The following is a 20,623-nucleotide window of genomic DNA, read 5'->3' as shown; positions in this document are numbered from 1 at the left end:
GTTCATTAATATAATACAAGGTACAAATTATTGTCTTTCATAACCTAGAGTTCGATTAAGTAAGTTCAAAAAATGGTTCAATTGTATTGCTACAACAATGTTTAATAAGTTACCACAAAAGGCACATGATGCAAGTTATATATTGTGACAGCGACGTGAGATTCGAACTCACGACCAGCGTCCCGCGAGAGAGCATATCGCGCGGGCTTCACGGGGAAAGGGGAAAGGAGCCTACACGCGAGGGAAGGCTGCGCGCGCAGCTGCTACTTAACGCAGTGAATGTGGAACGACCTTCCCGACTATTCCAGAAATCCGTCGAATTTTCGAGGCTACGTCGCTGTGGTTATAAATTACGGTCGCGAAGGAACGACAGCAGTTTTGCAGTTAGAGTTTTCAGTTATTCAGTCAGTGAGAAAGCCAGAGCAAGGAAGCCAGTCTTGTGTACCGGAGTTCGACTCGAGTGTGCGTCCGCAACTGCGTCAGCAGCCGAAGGCCTGAGTTCGAGTGCAGTGGACCGCAGTTGGAGGGACCCGAGTTCGAGTACAGTGAACTGTCTCTGAAGGTCTGTGGTTCGAGATACTGTGAACTCGAGTGACTGAGCTAGAAGAACTGTGAACTGAGAACTGATAGTTCTGATTTGTAAATAGTGCTTTGTAAATATTAGTTAAGATTAACAGTTCGTTGTTGTTCGTACTAGTCCAAGTAAATTGTCATTGTCGTCGGTGGAGTGCTATAACGAATACTGTGTTAAGTGAAAATCCAATTGTTGACGAGAGCGTTTAAGGCGAATTGTAGAAAGGAATTATTGTTGTGGCGAATAAATTACATTGTTGTTACTAATAAAACTCACATTGGTGTCAGAACCGGGACATTATCGACAATGGAGAACCTACAGCAGATCCTGCAAGCCATCACGGAAATGAAAGCAGAAATGAACAAACACATCAGTGAGGTGAAAAGTGATATAAGCGGAGTGAAAGGCGACATAAGCGGAGTGAAAGGCGACATAAGCGGAGTGAAAGGCGACATAAGCGGAGTGAAAGATGACGTCACTACGCAAATTGAAAGCGTTTCGGCCCATGTAGATGGAATTGTCGCCATCGTAAAAGACGAACTTAAGGCCGATTTGGATAAACTAAACCAGAATTTTACAACTATAAACGAGACAGTAGCCGAGTTGAGACAGGAGGTAGACCATTTCGACGGCAAAATCCGCGATCTCGAGCGTCGTCAAGAGCAGACAAGCGAGTTGCTGGACAAGACGAGTGAGGTGATGGACAAACACGCCGAGGAAAACAAGCACATTCTCGCGTTGGAGGATCGCCAGGCTAGAGAACATAAACAGATAGTTGCCGAGGAGGTTCGACGTGCCATGCAAGAAGCGGCCTTATAGTTGAGGACTCCATATAGTGGCCCTGCGGAATCATCGCCTTCAGCCAGACATCACAACGTCAAGACGCCGAAGTTCGACGGTACGACGTCTTGGGCGATATTCCGTCGCCAGTTCGAGGCCACCGCAGCACATAATGGGTGGACCCCAGCGGAGAAGACTACTCAGCTGCTGACTGCGCTTCAAGGACAGGCGTCGGAGATTCTTCACAGCGTTCCAGAAGATGGGACAGCCGCTGAGATAATGGCGGCCCTGGAGGGACGTTATGGTGACCATCAACTTGCTGCAGCATTTAGGACCCAACTAAAAACGAGGGTCCAACAGTCAGGCGAGTCCCTACAAGAATTCGCGATGGCGGTGGAACAACTGGCCCATAAGGCGCTCAGGGGCCTACCTAATGACTTCATCGCTGGAGAGGCGGCCTACACCTTCGGCAGCGGAGTTCGAGACCCGGAAATAAAGCAACAGCTACTCTTGGCAGAGCATCGCACCAGATTAGGAGCGTCGCGGCGGCCGACGTCGAGGAACGTCAACCGAAATCACCCGAGCGACGAAGACGAGGAGTGCCCACCTGCTGGTCCTGCGGCGAGCCTGGACACCTGAGGAGGGACTGTGACCGATCTGGTCACAAACAGGAAAACTAAAAGGGGCCGATGCGACGAGGGGCACGTCGGCGCCGTCATCACCATCCCCTCGGCTGATCTTGAAGACGGTTAACAGAAGATGCGACGATGGGCTGATTGCTGATGGATGGATAAGAAGCCGCCCATGCAGAGTACTGGTAGACACCGGGGCGTCGCTCACTATCGCCAGACCGGAAGTCGTGCGTGGACTACCTGGGAGGACGCCGCTGCGCCGTATGAGCTACGTACTGCCTCAGGCGAGAACCTGCCCATCCAAAAGGAGGTTTTCCTGGATCTGACATTGGGAAAGAGGAGACTGGAGATGTGGGTGTTCGTCGCCAACATCATTGAAGACGTCATCCTGGGACTCGACGCCATGCGGATCTTCGATGCAACGGTGGACGTCAGGCGCCATATCCTGCGTTTTGGTCAGGATGAAGTGTTCCTGAGGGACGTCGAAGACCAACCCATGGCCAGCAGACTCACCCTGGAGAATCATGTGACAATCCCGGCAGGCTGCGAGATGGTGGTGACGGCAAGACTGGACGGACAACCTAAGAGAAACCTGCTCCTCGATTCGCAAACAACTCCGATAGATGGGGTTTATGTGGCCAGATCCCTACTCCCGAATCAGAAGGTACCAGTGAGGGTCCTGAATGTCACCAATCGGGACAAGGAGGTGCCTAGTGGAACTGTACTAGGTAACGTCGAGCCGGTGGTGTCTGTGACGTCGCTGGCAGAAAACGAGGAGTGTCACCGACCACGTCCAGATCTAGACCCATCACTGAAAGAGCTGGCTCGAGAATTGCCGGCGAATTTAAGCAAAAGAGAAAGAAGACAAGTCCACGATCTACTGACAGAATTTCAGGACGTGTTCAGTCTGTCTGAAAATGACTACGGGAGAACGGAGAAAGTTCAGCACCGCATCGACACCGGAAATGCTCGCCCAATCAGACAACCTCCTCGACGCGTCCCTCTAGCTAAACAGAGGGAGATTGACAGCCAACTGGAGGGCATGAAAGCAAGAGGGGTCATCGAGGAATCCGACAGCCCTTGGTCATTACCTGTAGTGCTGGTGAAGAAGAAGAATGGCGACCTGCGTTTCTGCGTGGACTACAGAAGACTGAATGACGTCACCAGGAAAGACTGCTTTCCCCTCCCACGAATTGACGACACCTTGGACACCCTGGCCGGAGCAGAGTGGTTCTCGACGTTGGATCTCAAGTCAGGATACTGGCAGGTGGCGCTACATCCTGAGGACAAGGAGAAAACGGCATTCTCTACAGGCCAGGGACTATGGCAGTTCACCATTATGCCGTTCGGCCTCTGCAACGCCCCGGCTACATTCCAGAGACTAATGGAGTCCGTAATGAGAGGCCTGACATACGACACCTGTTTGCTGTACCTTGATGACGTCATCGTGGTGGGCAAGACTTTCGGCGAACAGCTGTTGAACGTGAGGAAAGTGTTCGAGAGACTGCGACAAGCCAGACTGAAGTTGAACCCGAAGAAATGTCATCTATTCCAGAAGAAGGTCAACTACTTGGGGCACGTAGTAGGAACCAACGGAGTGGCCACGGACCCGGAGAAGCTACAAGCCGTCAGAGGATGGCCGAGACCGAGGGACAAGCAGGAGCTGCGCCGCTTTCTCGGCCTCTGCACTTATTACAGAAGGTTCGTAGCTGGGTACGCCAACATCGCTAAGCCTCTAACCCAGCTGACCGAGGAGAAACGACAGTTCCAGTGGACGGACGAGGCGGAGTCATCCTTCCAGTCACTGAAAGAGGCGCTCTGCACTGCTCCTGTACTGGGATATCCCATCCCTGGAAGGAAGTTCACGCTCGACACGGACGCTAGCAACGTAGGCATCGGCGGAGTACTCTCTCAGGAACAGGACGGGCAAGAGAGGGTGATTGCCTACTTCAGCCGAACATTGTCCAAGGCTGAGAGAAACTACTGCGTGACCCGTAGAGAACTTCTTGCCATTGTTGAAGCCCTGAAGCATTTCCACAAATATTTGTATGGCCAGGAGTTCCATCTGAGGACAGACCATTCTGCACTCACCTGGCTATTGGGCTTCAAGAATCTGGAGGGGCAGACCGCCCGTTGGGTTCAACGACTGCAGGAGTACAACTTCACCTCCGAACACCACCAAGGGTAGAAACATTCCAACGCTGATACCTTATCACGACGTCCGTGCCCGGATGGCTGCAAACACTGCCTGAAAGTGGAAGAGCGGGATGGCGCCCACAAAGTCCGAGCAATTGCCGCCCATCCGAGCCCAGGATGGGATAACGTCGCCATAAGGAGGGAGCAGCTGGAGGACCCAAACATTGGACAGCTACTGCGTGATGTGGAGTCCGGCCAGAGACCAGTATGGGCCGATATCGCCAACCGTAGCACCACTTACAAGAGCTACTGGGCCCAGTGGGAATCCTTCACTGTCAAGGACGGTATCCTGAAGAGGATTTGGGAGTCGGCCGATGGAAGGACCCGCATAGAACAACTTGTCCTGCCCAGGAGCAAGGTGAAGGAAGTGCTGGAGGAGACTCATGCTGGAGTGACTGGAGGCCACCTGGGAGCCAACAGGACGCTGGACAAGTTAAGGCAAGAGGTTCTATTGGTTGCATCAGAGAACCGACACGGAACAATGGTGCCGAAGATGCGACACCTGTGCAGCCAGTCGCGGACCAAGGACCCGCAGCAGGGGAGCCATGCAGCAGTACAACGTGGGAGCTCCTTTTGAGAGGATCGCCATTGATGTTGCTGGACCGTTCCCGGTCACGGATCGCGGGAACCGCTACCTGCTAGTCGCCATGGATTACTTCACAAAATGGCCAGAGGTGTACGCGATTCCCAACCAAGAGGCTTCGACGGTGGCCGACGTGCTGCTTGACAACTTCATCTGCCGATTCGGGGTGCCCCGGGAATTGCATAGCGATCAGGGGCGCAACTTCGAATCCAACCTGATGGGAGAATTGTTCGAGCGTCTGGGGGGTGCATAAAACCAGGACCACTCCCCTCCACCCACAGTCCGACGGCATGGTGGAACGATACATCAAAACCGTGGAGGAGCACCTGCGAGACTGGGATGCCAGAGTTCCACTGTTCCTCTTGGCCTACAGAGCTTCGGTCCACGATACAACAGGGATGACACCGGCAAACATGGTCTTTGGGAGAGAGCTGCACCTGCCCTGTGATCTGCTGTTTGGCACGCCACCCAGCGCCGACCAGCCAGCGACTGACTATGTGGCAGAACTCACCGAGAAGTTGAATGGAGTTCACCAACTGGCCAGAGAGCACCTCAAGATGGCCAGCGACAGGATGAAGGTGCGCTACGACAGATTAGCCAACTCTGCAGGATTCCAGGAGGGCGACCTGGTGTGGCTGTATCGACCTACCAGGACCAAAGGGAAATCACCAAAGCTGCAGCGTGCCTGGGATGGACCATACCGCGTGGTGACCCGGATCAACGACGTGGTGTACCGCATCCAGCGACAACCTCGAGGGAAGATGATGGTGGCGCATCTGGACCGATTAGCAGCCTACCAAGGGACTGCCCGGGATGAGCAGCCCTAAGGAGGGAGCAATGTGACAGCGACGTGAGATTCGAACTCACGACCAGCGTCCCGCGAGAGAGCATATCGCGCGGGCTTCACGGGGAAAGGGGAAAGGAGCCTACACACGAGGGAAGGCTGCGCGCGCAGCTGCTACTTAACGCAGTGAATGTGGAATGACCTTCCCGACTATTCCAGAAATCCGTCGAATTTTCGAGGCTACGTCGCTGTGGTTATAAATTACGGTCGCGAAGGAATGACAGCAGTTTTGCAGTTAGAGTTTTCAGTTATTCAGTCAGTGAGAAAGCCAGAGCAAGGAAGCCAGTCTTGTGTACCGGAGTTCGACTCGAGTGTGCATCCGCAACTGCGTCAGCAGCCGAAGGCCTGAGTTCGAGTGCAGTGGACGGCAGTTGGAGGGACCTGAGTTCGAGTGCAGTGGACCGCAGTTGGAGGGACCCGAGTTCGAGTACAGTGAACTGTCTCTGAAGGTCTGTGGTTCGAGATACTGTGAACTCGAGTGACTGAGCTAGAAGAACTGTGAACTGAGAACTGATAGTTCTGATTTGTAAATAGTGCTTTGTAAATATTAGTTAAGATTAACAGTTCGTTGTTGTTCGTACTAGTCCAAGTAAATTGTCATTGTCGTCGGTGGAGTGCTATAACGAATACTGTGTTAAGTGAAAATCCAATTGTTGACGAGAGCGTTTAAGGCGAATTGTAGAAAGGAATTATTGTTGTGGCGAATAAATTACATTGTTGTTACTAATAAAACTCACAATATAATTTAATTCTGTTTTGTATAACTGGTTAATCAACCATCTATTCTATAGTATTAGTGAATTTCTTGACTCCACTGTAAATATATTTGCTCGTCATTATTACGATTATTATTAGTATTGGTTATTGTTGTTATTATTATTATTACCAGTATTGTATTTCATTTGTATTGTTATATTCATCTGTTTTTATATTTTATGTCAAAAATTATTTTATTTTATGTCTATTGCAACAAACTGTTGCTAATGACATTAATAAACGATTGATTGATTGTATTAAAAAAAAAATACCGTGAATGCACAGAAGCAGAGGGATAACATAATCACACCATTCCTAGATGAATTAACTGACATTGATTGTATACAGGCATTTTTTTCAACAAGCTTGCTCTACAGCGCATACAGCTGATCTCTCGTTAGCATTACTTGAGGAAATCTTCGAAGATATGGCCATCAGTGAGAGAATATAGCAAGCACGATCCCTAGATCTTACTTTATACAATTTCTATTTATGGGGAACTTAAAAAATAAAGTATATTGTAATAACTCTCATACGTTGGAAGACCTGGGAGACAATATAAGAAGGGAAATTTCAGCAATTTCAGAAGAAGAATTAATGCGTGTTAATGCAAATTTTCTTAAAAGATGTGAAAAATGTGTGGTGGCACAAGGACATCGTTTCAAAGATCTTCTATGACAAAGATAGGTAGTTATTGTAGTTTGTAATTTGCATGAGCAATTTCCTTGATTCTGACTCTGCCAGCAACACGTACGGCTGCACACTGACAGATAAACGTCTATCTAGAGACTCTATATTACCCTATAGAAAACTGTATTTCTTCAGCTGAAATACCGTACATTAATGTTAAATTTATTTCTTAAATTCTAACAAATCCACCAAAATATGAATCAAAATTCAAGATATTTTAACAAACTGGAGACCAATCAAGATATGGATGTGGCTTATCACCTATCCTGTTTATTATAAATTTATGCACTCATCAATAAATGGAAACAAACACTTTAGGCAGTATACGAATAAACAGAAATATTACAATTGATGTTTTACTTTTTAAGAATTATCTAGCTTTATTGGTACTTTTCAGAAGATGACTTACCAAGCTCAGTTTATAATCTTGATAAAATGAGTAGATAATAAAATATGAAAATTTAATCTGAAAAACAAAAATCATGGCATTTTGTGATAAAGAACCCATCCGAAGCAAAATTTTTATCCAGACAACAAAATTCTGGAGAGGGTGAATGAATTTAATCATTTGGGATATAATCTAGCCTTTAAAGATGGAGATATTAAAAAAATACACAAAAACAATGGGTATTATGTACACTGTAGGCCAGTGTTTCTCAAACTTTTCTGAAGTGGCGACCACTTTTTTAAGTCAGAACAGTTCTGTGGACCACCTTACTCTTGTTCCCTTCGAAAGCAAATTTATCATTTATTTATTTTAACTTATACTTATACTTACATTTCAATGTAGAAATAATTAATTAAAATGAATTTAAGTCAATTAATTTTATATTAGTATTAACTAATTAAGTTAACGTTAATAGAAGAAAATTTCTTATATCGTCATTTGCAAAACCAGAAATAAAAAAAAATAATGCAGAAACATGACCGATTTTCAACAAGAAAGATGCAATTTTGCATGTTCCATTATTAGTGTACGACGTACAGTATGTGGCCATTTGAATGTGCAGACTGGGTGTCAGCAAAACTATTAAGAAAGTCATAAATACATGAAAAGGTTTGGTACTTTGGTCCTGTTATGAAGTCGGGTGGTCCCTAGCTGGGTAACAGGCACAGCACCAGATTTGCACGGAAAAGATGGCGAGAAACACCACGTTCATAGTGCTTTAAATCTCTCTTTTGTTGCTGAGAGTAGAGTGGGAAGGCAATAGACGGGTAGGGTAAATAAATTTCATAAAATGTCAGTACTGAGTGAAAAAGTGAAAGGTGATTGCCATGTGTCATTTACAAACTCTGAGATTTTCAGCTATAGTGTGATACGCAATTCGATTGAATTTTATTTTTTCTTCTGTCTTTTTTGAAGGACCACAAAGGCAGACCTCGAGGACCACAGGTGGTCCGTGGACCATAGTTTGAGAAATGCTGCTGTAGGCCTACTGAAGCCTTCAGAGGCCAAAAATAATTAATACACTAGCTTAAGCCTCTTGCGAGACCTGTCCTCCGATAGGCTTATGTAAGAGAAGTTTAGACTTAAAAAGATAGGATATAAACAGAATAACAGCTTGTGAAATGAGTTTCATAAGGAAGATTGCAGGTCACGCCAAATTTGATCACAGAAGAAATGAGCATATCATGATGGAACTTAACATCAAACCTATAAAGAACAACATACATGGAGTGCAGCATGAATCATGAGAGAATATGAATCACGTTCCCACTATTTTCTTATAAAGTTACCGTGATCATATACAGGGTGTCTAAAAGTAAACCGAAGACATTTCTGAAATGTTCCTCAATTAAAAAAAAAGCACACAAAAGTGGAAGGTTTCAATCTTCGAACTCAAGTAGTTCTTGAGATATCAAACATAATTTGTGATTAGGGCAGGGGCGTATTTTGCGGGCTACCGGGGCTACCAGCGGTAGCCCAAGGAAATTACAAAAGAAAAAGTTTATAATATAACATAATGTAATAATTTTGTATTATTAGTTTTACCATAGTAATTAAAATTAAAGTAATTGTTAGATATATTTTGTGTAATAATAGGGTCAGCGGTAGCCCAAACCCTTTAACCAGTATACGCCCCTGGATTAGGGAGTGTTGGTGTATGTCACACATACATTATACCTAGCTCCGAACTGTTAAACTTCTAACTTGCTGCACAATCAGAGAACAGCTCTCCATATCTGTCTAATTATACTTAAGTTAGATTGAGTTCGCATAATTTTACTTATTAAAAAAGTGAAAATCATTTGAGCGAAAATAAACAAAACATAGGGAGTGTCTTTTCTACAAATAACACATACTCTCTGCCCTTCTTTCGGTCTTTCAAACACTGTTTAACTTTCATTATTGGGACCAGGGTTTAACAAATTCAGGGAACGAAAACTTGAAAAATATTTGAAATAAGGATGTGGCATTTTCACTGGCATATTTCTTAATCCTGTGGCTACTATTACAATTGAACAGTTTTTTAAAAGAGAACCATAGTTAAAAAAAATGCAAATTTAAGATAATAATAAGCATGTGGTGAGGATATTGTAGCGACCATCTACTGAATTATTTGTTCGTTATGGCTTTTAAGGAACCCAGAGGTTCATTGCCGCCCTCACATAAGCCCACCATTGGTCCCTATCCTGAGTAAGATTAATCCATTTTCTATCATCATATCCCACCTCCCTCAAATCCATTTTAATATTATACTCCCACTTATGTCTCTGTCTCCCCAAAGGTCTTTTACCCAGCGGCCTCCCAACTAACACTCTACATGGAGTTCTTGATTCGTCCATATGTGCTACATGCCCTGCCCATCTCAAACATCGGGATTTAACATTCCTAATCATGTCAGATGAAGAATAAAATGCGTGCAGTTCTGTGTATGTAACTTTCTCCATTCTCCTGTAACTTCATCTCTCTTAGCCCCAAATATTTTCCTAAGCATCTTATTCTCAAACACCCTTAACCTCTGTTCCTCTCTCAAAGTGAGAGCCCAAGTTTCACAACCACCTGTTATACTGAATTATTTGTTAGTGGAAAAAAATACCTTAGCCTTATGTTAAAGGAGTGGAAATTTTCAGTAGTTTTCATAAAACAACCACAGTCCAAAGACTTTTTGTGAACACAGCCATGGACCAGGTTGATGGTAGCATTTACAAATATCCCATTCATATCATCTTGAAACATTTATGCATACAATTTTAAACTATAGTAGACTGGCAGTATTGCTTCTTATGTACACACCAAAAGTCATCTAAAAAAAAAATAAATAAACTTTAACACGCGAATTGTTGTATTAGTTATGGAGTCATCTTTAGGGCAGAAGTAACCCCATGGAAGAAACGTAAACAACGAAAGGAGAATAAATAGGATGTAATAAAGAAAAAGAAGATTAAAGGAGAGGCACATTTCAGCCACAACAGAGAATTTTTTCTTAAAACAATCACTTTCCACAGTTACCTATATTTACATATATATTTATATGAGGCAATTTAAGTTATAAATGTACTTCAGTTTCCCGAAGTTTCTGTAACATCTTAAGAAATGACATGATTAATTTTTTTTCCAAAAAAAAACTCCTTCAATTATTTCGATGATTCTGTTTTTGAGACACTTATTTACTTACTTACAAATGGCTTTTAAGGAACCCGAAGGTTCATTGCCGCCCTCACATAAGCCCGCCATCGGTCCCTATCCTGTGCAAGATTAATCCAGTCTCTATCATCATATCCCACCTCCCTCAAATCCATTTCAATATTATCCTCCCATCTACGTCTCGGCCTCCCCAAAGGTATTTTTCCCTCCGGTCTCCCAACTAACACTCCATATGCATTTATGGATTCGCCCATACGTGCTACATGCCCTGCCCATCTCAAAGTCTGGATTTAATGTTCCTAATTATGTCACGTGAAGAATACAATGCGTGCAGTTCTGCGTTGTGTAACTTTCTCCATTCTCCTGTAACTTCATCCCTCTTCACCTCAAATATTTTCCTTACTTACTTTACTTTTGAGGGCCTCTCCACTTTTCAGTGGTTACCCTTTATTCCCATTTTCCATCTGCGTCTGTCATTCCAATCCTGCTCATTTAGTCCCTTATCATTCATCATCCTCAATATTCCAGCCCTCCATGAATTTCTAGGCCTTATTCTCAAACACCCTTAACCTATGTTCCTCTCTCAGAGTGAGAGTCCAAGTTTCACAACCATACAGAACAACCGATAATATAACTGTTTTATAAATTCTAACTTTCAGATTTTTTGACACCAGACTAGATTTTGTCGGCACAGCATATCTTGTGGTACTACGATGCAACTTCAACATTTTTCCCCCATTACGTGATCACCAGCTGAAATCTAGTGTTTTTGCAGCCCCTAGGTTCACTTCACTACTGGCAACACTTACTTCAACACCCACATGTTCTAGATATCATGATAGTTAGTCATTTTGTAGTTCTTATGCTGGTGCACTTGGAATTATTATTCAGGCCTGTCTGCAGCGTTGCCAACCGTGGCCGAATTCGGCTAAACGTAGCTTAATTTTTAGTCGTGTAGCTTGTAGCAGAATGGTCGTAGCTGAATGTGAAAATGTAGCCAAATTGAGATTCGATCTGTGAATATTCTTGTTTTAACAAATTTATTTTCTCATATTAATACCCACCAGAATTTTCTCACTTCATCATTAAAATTACGAAAACATACCGGTAGAATGTAATAAGTTTTAATTAGACCATCTATGCTTATCTTATCTTATGCTTATACCGGTAGAAACTTCGTGTCACAGACTGAATTCTGAACAATGTGACCCGCATTTATGGCAAGGATAGCATTGCTATTTTCAGTTTTATTTTCCTGTTATGTGAATAGCGCCTATTACCTAACTGACAATTTCTGTACTGGTGAATTTGCAGACACCCATCAGGCGGTTTATTAGGGGTCACCTACCCTACCCAGTAACCTGACTGCTCCTCTGTGAACTTCCCGGCACACGGCAGAGTTTTTATTAGGGATTGCCTACTCCGCAAAAATAACCATATTAAATAACAGTAAATCTTAATACAACACAACATTCTAATATGTTAATTGGTATTCTCCAGAGAAGCTACATCAAAGAAGGCATGTTTCACTGGCTTATGAGAGATGTATATAGTGGTAAACACGTGGTTTATTAGTTTGCTGTAATAAAAACTTCCAACTATCATACAGGTATCAAATGACTTTTATGTTGAAAGTATTTATAGGTCCAAACTAAAACCATGTGTTACCAGTATCATCTCACAGAAGTCAATGGAACAAAAGAAAATAGTGTCTCCTATGGTGTAGTTATTTTGGAGAATTACGTAATGTAATTTTACATAACCTTACAAATATTTAGTCTAATGAAAGTGAATAAAATCAAGGTTGAAGTTAGGTTAATGTGTAGTTCATATTTTAAAATGCAATAACCATTTTATTTTAAGGTTATAACATATCCAGAAGGAAAGAGTCTGAAGACTTATAGGCCTACATCAAGAAAGAAAAGGCTTTCGTTACAGAGCAGCTTACAATAAGCAGTGGTTAATATGTACAGACAATTGAAGGCTGAAGCAGAATAGGAAGATATCTGTCAAACCGAAGCAGTTCTAATGGCAAGAATTGCAAATCTCTTGTAAGTAGGCCTACCTGTTTTTATAGATAATATTTGACAGGATCAGTACAGATCTTATTCCATAAGGATGCGTCCATGACAGTGTGTTAAAAAATATTTACACATAATTTAACATACGAAGACTTTTCTGTAACCTAATCTAATGCAACTTCATTATAAACTAATGCACGTGGTTGAGTTTACATGCAACTGAATTTTGAACAATTTTAAGCTTACTTAGAAATACAAGTCCCAAATAAAGTAAAGTCCCATCACTGATAACCTTTCGTATGTACCAAAATATTCTTGTTAGATAAGGTTCAAGGAGTTATGCATCGACCTGCTGTGGTAGGAAGACTGGTCATTGTACAAGATGGAACCTGGTAGTGTAACTACAATACTATTAAACTATATATGGTGTAGTAACTTTTATTATATGTTCTACCTAGAATCTAAATATCTTGTGTCTTTTATAGATGCAGATTTAACTTTTTGCATCCAATTTGAAGACTGGTGCCATGAATACATTCCAGAAGTGGGTGGAAAGGTAGCTTATTGTTGGGTTGAGAAATTTAGATCCTTCGATTATTATTATGGATAATGCTTTCTACCACAATAAAATTGCAGAATAGAAACCCACAACAAAAGGAGACGAGATCAGTTAATGGTAAATATAATTTCTGTAGAATCTGAGTAATGAACTGTGATGTTAAGTTGCATTATTTATGTTTAAATGTGAACTTTGTAGATATGGCTGAGACAGAATGGAGTTACCATTGCCAGACAATGCAAACAGGAATAAACGACATTTGGAAAGGTGATTCTCTAAATGTAAGTAATTCATAAGTAATTCCCCCCCCCCCCTAATGGTGGTTAATTGACTGTCATTCAGCCATATGAAGCGAGTTGTGTAGTAGACCAATTTATCAACACACTCATTGCCCAAGGTGTGTCATAGGAGGCTGGTTTTCGAATACACCAACCTCTCCACCATCCAGGCCATGACGGTTACCATTTTGCACGACATACAGCAGGACAAGTGCAACAGAGGCCACTAATTTAAGAAAAGTGAAAATATCTCTGATGATCAGACACTTCATATCAAAACCCACAATTTTTTTTTAACAAAATATGATATGCCTACAGATAGATTGCTGTACATTCAAATACAAGGATGCTAGATGATCTCATCATTGATAAATTCAAGTTGTGTTTTTTCTGTTGCGTAGAACTTAACAATAGAGTTTCACTTCCAGGGATTAGCTATCATGGTGTTCCAAGAAGCCAGTGAGGCTTATTTTGTTGGTCTCTCAGATACACCAACCTCTCCGACATCCATGCCATGAGGGTTAACATTTTGCACAATGACTTCCAGCTAGACAGGCATATCAGAAGCCACCATTAATTCAGAGGAAAGTGAAAGTGTCTGATAATATGATGTCTTGTATCAATACCACTATTTTTTTCACGAAATATGATATAGTTAGATTTGTGTACCTTCAAAAGCAAGGAATTCTGTGAGGGTGGTATTTTGCTACAAAACTTGCCAGATCCTTGTGCTAGATTGCACTGGAAGTTTGGCTTATTTTCAACATTTCTGTTTCAAAGCCTGATGTCATATTTTAGATCCCGGTACAATGTTATTTATGCAGTATTAATTTTCACTCTTTGTACAACATAATATATTTTTTATTCTAATTTTAATTCCCCCCCATTTCTACTGATATTTACATGATTAATTGTCCAGTCCAGTGTTGTCACCATAATGTCCACTATAATTCCACTACAAAGTAATTCAGTTATTGTTAAATGGGGCTATGTGTAATTACTTTCTTATATAAAACTTGCACAGATGCCCTTTTAACATTGACAATTTCTGTGTTAAATCAAATTCTGTCTTTCTTTTAGTCTCAAAGGATCCTATGATGCCACCAAACATTATCAAGAGGTTGGTTAAGGAAGAGGACGTCTGAAAATTTGGTAATATAATGACTAATTTAAGAATTATTGGCTGATGCAAATGCTGGAGCAAACATAATATGTCTGTCCAAAACCATAGTTATTTTCTTTTTTTTCTTTGTGTTTTTCAGAAAAATAAAGTAAGTGTGCTGTTACACAGAAAATAATACAGTTGATTGTTCATTGTGTATTTTTGTTGTTGCCTAACTGTGCTTTATGTTAAATTTGTATAATGAAGAAATAAAATAAAGTTATTTGCAATCTGTCCTTTGTCGAAGTATTCCCTTAGTCCTGAGGCAAAAGTCGGGATATTATAATTGTGTAATGCTGATTCAATACATCAACTTGTCAGCATTCCATAATGTTATACAACAAAATATATATATATATATATATATATATATATATAATTACATCGCCCTTCTCCATTAATCCTGAAATAATAAAAATACTTAAGTGTCCTTTCATTTGGTTGAAACAAATCCTTATTATACAAAATTAAAGTTTAACTCTTTTTGTATAGAGATTGGTTGTGAAAAGTAAGTATGATTTTTAAATTTTCATTACTTGGTTAGTTAAAAATAAAATTTCACAATTTTCATTGTACTTTTTAATTATGTTACAGGAGAATGGAGAAAGTTACACAACGCAGAGCTGCACGCATTGTATTCTTCACCTGACATAATTAGGAACATAAAATCCAGACGTTTGAGATGGGCAGGACATGTAGCACGCATGGGCGAATCCAGAAATGCATATAGAGTGTTAGTTGGGAGGCCGGAGGGAAAAAGACCTTTAGGGAGGCCGTGACATAGGTGGGAAGATAATATTAAGATGGATTTGAGGGAGGTGGGATATGATGGAAGAGACTGGATTAATCTTGCTCAGGATAGGGACCAATGGTGGGCTTATGTGAGGGCGGCAATGAACCTCCGGGTTCCTTAAAAGCAAGTAAGTACTTTTTAATTATATTTATACATACATATCTATATCTATTAAAGCGGAATATGTGCAGGAAAAGAAATGGAAAATAATAGTGATGAATGTAATGTAGTTTTTAAGAATATATATTTTTTTTAAAGACATGACCATTTAAATTGTTCTTCAAATGTGATATACGGCACTTAACACCATCTTTCGTGGTATAAATTGTTTTACTTTTTTTTTTTTTTTTTTTTTTTCAGAGTTTGTTTTATTCTGATCATCCACAATTTTTAAATGCTCTCCACTGGACAATTTGTTCAATTTATTGAAAAGAATTAATATTAGTGCTCTATGTTCAAAATTGGTAAGACTGAAGTACGGCCATCTTGGATTTTTTTAGTACGTCACTATATACCAATATAGAATTCTGTCTTCAATATCAAAGAAAAATACCATTTACATACACCTAATCATGTAAATGAGGCCCACAGATTTATTCTCTCATCCAACGGAAGTCGGTTTCTTCCGAGGTTTTCTCCAACCGTGGGACTGATGCCAGATAGTCTATAGCGAGTCCTCGGCCACACTTCATTTAACCCCATTTGGTCTGATTACTTGGTTGGGGGTTTTCCGAGGTTTTCCCCAACCATAAGGCAAATGCCAAGTAATCTTTTGGCGAATTCTCGGGCCTCACCCCATCTCACTACATCTCGCCAAAATATTGTAGAAAATTGCAAAATTGCAAAACTGTAAAAATTGTCATTGTAATTGTAATATTGTAAAATTTTAACTTGGTCCACATCTTAAAACTTCATTGCTAATGTAAGATTTATGGAATATAATAAATGAAATGAAAATGAAAAAAGAAAAAAAAGAAAAAATCTTTCCGTCCAAAAATCCATTATCCTATTCCAGGATTGAGTTGAAATGCAAGCATAGTAACCACTAAATCATCAGATATGCTTTTATTTATAATTATCACAGCTCTATTATTTTAAAATAATTACTTAGCAAGTAGAGTTGAGCCGTTCAGAGCAAAACTGGTGTAAGTCAGGAATGGGTAATGAGGTTTAAAGTAAAAATTCTGTAAAATACAGAGCAAAGTAGCAATTAATATGTCCTTCGTGCTATCCATTGACTACTAATAGTGTAAGTAAATTGAATATTAATTGTTACTTTGCTCTGTATTTTACAGAATGTTTACTTTAACCCTCATTACCCATTTTTGACATACACCACTTCTGCTCTGAATGGCTCATTTATATCAATATGTGAAGGCAGTACAATGGTCAATGTTAAATACACGTACCTGCCCTAAAATAATCGATTTTATTAAAATATACGTAATTACTTGATACAGTGAATAAATCATTTACATTTCAGATTGATTAATTCTTTATATAGGCAAGCCACCTCGAAAACTCATCATTGTAAACCTGTGTGCAAGAGCAACGAGATTTTCTTGTGCACATCTCTCAAAATCCACCTTCGGTTTGCATGTTTGAATAAGATCTTGTACCTGTACAGCCAGAGCTGTGCTGTGGAGGTTTCCAAAGCTGCCGTCAGGATGTTGCTGCTCTGCCAGACCTACACTCGGCTTCTTTATGTAGTGGTCCAGATTTCGGATTCGGTGGTCACGAACAATGCAGTTGAGAGCGAGCAATACCATAGACAGCGTATCTGTAAATCACATCACAATCAATCAGAATGAAACAAATAAATCTGAAATCTGATCTAAAATTGAATTACAAATACCATATTTCTGTATAGACTGTATATAGTCTATGGAATATAATGGCCGAATTTGGAATACCTTTGAAATTAATCAGATTATGTAAAATATTTATGAAAGATATGGTAAGCAAAGTAGTAACAAATGGAATTATATCAGAAGAATCACAGAAACCTGCAGAAAAGTATATTCTATTATCCATGTGCTAAAAAAGATAAATGTTCATCTTCCCTCTTGCTTAAAAAAGTCCCTTGTGCAAAGTTGTATTTCCCTATTTTGACTATGCTGACATTTTACTGACTGACATTTCCAGCGACAACAAAACGAAACTTCAAAGTGCTCATAATTTGTGTGTACGTTTTGTAAGCAATGTTCGTAAATATGATCATATTACTCCATCCCTGGAAAACAATAGGTTGGCTTAAACTAGATAAGAAAAGAAATTTACATTCACTTCTCCTTCTCTTCGAAATCTTGAACTCTTCTATTCCTTAGTACACGTCATTCCTGATCAGTAATTGAGACTCATTCAGACATGGTTTCTTGTAAATAGTTCTCTTAATCTATCACAAAATATTTCAATATCCGGTAATTTCATCGCTATAGAATTTTGTTATTCTAGGTTTAATTTGTAATTCAGTAAATACAAAAATATTCTTTGTTCTTAACTTCTATGATAAAATGTCTAGCTTTCATTAATCAGGTATCTTGTCGTACTTTAATGTTTATTGTAATTGTAATTGTAAATTTAATATTAATTGTAATTTTATTCTTCATATTATACTTGTAATCCCCTGGTAGAGGGGCAGAGAAGGCTAATGGCCTTATCTTTACCAGTTTAAATAAATAAATACTAAATACTAAGAATTCGTAAATCAAACAGGATTAAAACAAGGTGACGCTCTCTTGCCAATCTTATTTAATATAGCATTAGAGAAGATAATACGACAGTTAGCCTTAATACCAGATGGAATAAACCTGGGTGGACAACAAAAAATTTTTGCATATGCTGATGATTTATTATTAATAGGAAGGAATGAGCTTGAAATAAGACAGCTATTTATTGAATTAATCGAAAAAGCACAAAACATTGGATTAAATGTTAACGAGAGTAAAACAAAATATATGGTAATCACTAAAACAAAAAGGATTCCCAATAGCATTAAAATAAAAAATTATACTTTTGAAACAGTCAGTCAGTTCGAATATCTTGGTGTTTTGATAGAAAATTCTAATGACAGAAAACATGAAATAGCCTACTTAACAGACTACATAATGCAAACAAACCTTTTTATGTTATTCACAAATTATTACGTTCCCATTTTTTGACCAGAAATTTAAAAATCGTTTTTTACAAAACACTAATCCAACCTGTACTATTATATGAATCAGAAACATGGAGCTTAACTAAATAGGAAAAAAACAAAATAATGGTTTTTGAAAACAAAGTGTTGAGGAAAACTTTCGGTCCAATTTTTGATCCACTTGAAAACAAGTGGAAAATTCGACTTAATGATATTCACAAACTTTATAATCAACCGTCAATTGTAGATGTAATATGGACCAGAAGATTAAATTGGGCAAGACATGTTATACGTATGGATGACTGCAGCAGCGTAAAACAAATAGGCCTATATATGAACACCTTTAACAACAGAAGGCCACTGGGAAGTAGATGGAAAGATGAAATTCAGAAGGAATGCATGGAAATAAGAATTACCAACTGAGAGAAACTAGCAAAAGACAGAACAGAGTGGAAGTGTTTAGTGAAATCGACATGCTCCTTTCCTTTGATTGATTGTATTTCTGTATAAGCCTTGCACGGAAGTACAGAGTGATCCATATAAACCTTTACCATTTTGATTAGTTATATCTTCCTTGCGGAATTCAGTGTAATTTTTAAATAATTTATTGAATTTTATTATCACAATAACTACGAGAATCAGCACAAGTGATCATGCCTGAAATAATACGACTGCCGACTTCCATTACAGTTGAGAAGTGTATTTAGTGAAAAGTTATTAAACATACAGTATTCTTTTGTGCAGCATGTTGATTTGGATAAAATCTACCGGTACTGTATTACAAGTTCCTTGATTACAAAGCAAAAGACATTTCGAATAGAGTTTGCTGTACATGATATTCCAAACAAGCCAACAATTCTATCATCTCCTCAGCGATAGTGGTGAAGATAGAACAGTAATGCCTCAAAATCATGTAGCTACATGATGATTGATAACATTTAATGTACTTACCATAGAAATCTTTATCCCAATTAAGCGAGAAATAGGATAGCCTACCCATGTGGCAAGGATCAGAGAGTATAGAGGATTCCACGTTAAGAAAAAAGCATTGAGCATATGGGGGTTGTTCCATCAATTATTTATAAGTCATTTCTTCAGAACTGGGAATTAATATGATACGTCATAACACACAAACAACCAGCCCCCACCATAAGAGCAACAGTTCTTCCCTGGTGATTCTAGCTTTTCATCTCCTCCACAGACTCTCCCTCTCCTGATTTTCTTTATTAAGCGCTATGACCTGCCTATATAAATTACATGACATATTGTATTAGTATTGGGTAAGTAAGTAATTTAAATACGTAATCAACTGAAATAAATAAGTCTCACCAGTGATCGCAGCTGTTTTTGTCGTTACCTTATTTATAGGGAAGAGATGGCCTGTTTGTTTCTCTTCATCGCAAAATACTATTACTTGCTTAATAATATTTTTTTCACCACTCCGTCACAGCCTAAGACTGTAACTCCGTGCTGCAGTATTCATGTTGAGTTGACAACACTGGACTGCAAGTGCAAATAAACTGTCCCGCAAGGAGGCTCAAAATTGTGAATAGTGGGGGAGAGAAAGGGAGAGAGATAGAAATGCAGGGAGAGAAATGAATTACCGAGGCTGAGAAGGAATTAGGGTTCAGTTCGCATATCTCATGGGGGCACAGATCCGATGGTCCGACAACATAAACCTAACCTAACGAAACCTTTCATATAATCTTATACACCTAATCTACTCTAACCTAACCTAACCTAACGTCTGGGAATAGTACACACTTAACCTAATCTAACCTAACGTCTGAGAATAGTACACACCTAACCTAACCTAACGTCTGAGAATAGTACTCACCTAACATAACATAACATCTGAGAATAGTACAAAATGTAATGTTGTAAACTGTCAGAAAATACTACACACCTGTTCTAACATTACACACCTAACCAAACCTAACATAGCGCAATACACACGTTATGTAATCTAATGTAACATTATACTACACACCTATTGTAACATTCCTCACGTTTAACACACCTGTTTTAAC

General features: G+C 39.9%; 2 protein-coding genes and 1 long non-coding RNA gene across 10 annotated transcripts in view; 2 read left to right on the top strand and 1 right to left on the bottom strand.

Annotated features, from left to right (window-relative positions):
- LOC138715541 (uncharacterized) overlaps window positions 1-17,233 on the bottom strand; it is a 103,554-nt gene extending 86,321 nt beyond the window's left edge. For all 5 annotated transcript variants that reach the window (XM_069848585.1, XM_069848589.1, XM_069848587.1 and 2 more), the window contains exon 1: window positions 17,077-17,233. In XM_069848585.1, coding sequence (XP_069704686.1) covers window positions 17,077-17,226 — 150 coding nt within the window. In that variant the 5' untranslated portion in view covers window positions 17,227-17,233. The remainder of the gene's footprint in view (window positions 1-17,076) is intronic.
- Window positions 11,572-14,898, top strand: LOC138715544 (uncharacterized). Of its 4 annotated transcripts, none has more exons than XR_011336403.1 (5): window positions 11,572-11,751; window positions 12,508-12,695; window positions 13,151-13,341; window positions 13,423-13,505; window positions 14,583-14,898. It is a non-coding gene; the product is annotated as an uncharacterized lncRNA (long non-coding RNA). The 4 variants fall into 4 exon arrangements; XR_011336402.1 differs by having other exon boundaries at window positions 11,572-11,864; XR_011336401.1 differs by having other exon boundaries at window positions 11,572-12,093.
- The window catches only part of LOC138715543 (uncharacterized), a 51,617-nt gene continuing 46,097 nt past the window's right edge, over window positions 15,104-20,623 (top strand). Inside the window, exon 1 of the mRNA XM_069848596.1 lies at window positions 15,104-15,584. Coding sequence (XP_069704697.1) covers window positions 15,533-15,584 — 52 coding nt within the window. The 5' untranslated portion in view covers window positions 15,104-15,532. The remainder of the gene's footprint in view (window positions 15,585-20,623) is intronic.

This window comes from Periplaneta americana, chromosome 15 (genome assembly GCF_040183065.1).
Source record: "Periplaneta americana isolate PAMFEO1 chromosome 15, P.americana_PAMFEO1_priV1, whole genome shotgun sequence".
Taxonomy (NCBI): Eukaryota; Metazoa; Arthropoda; class Insecta; order Blattodea; family Blattidae; genus Periplaneta; species Periplaneta americana.
The sequence above is the reverse complement of the archived record's forward strand: the minus strand, read 5'-3'. Positions and strand labels throughout refer to the sequence as shown.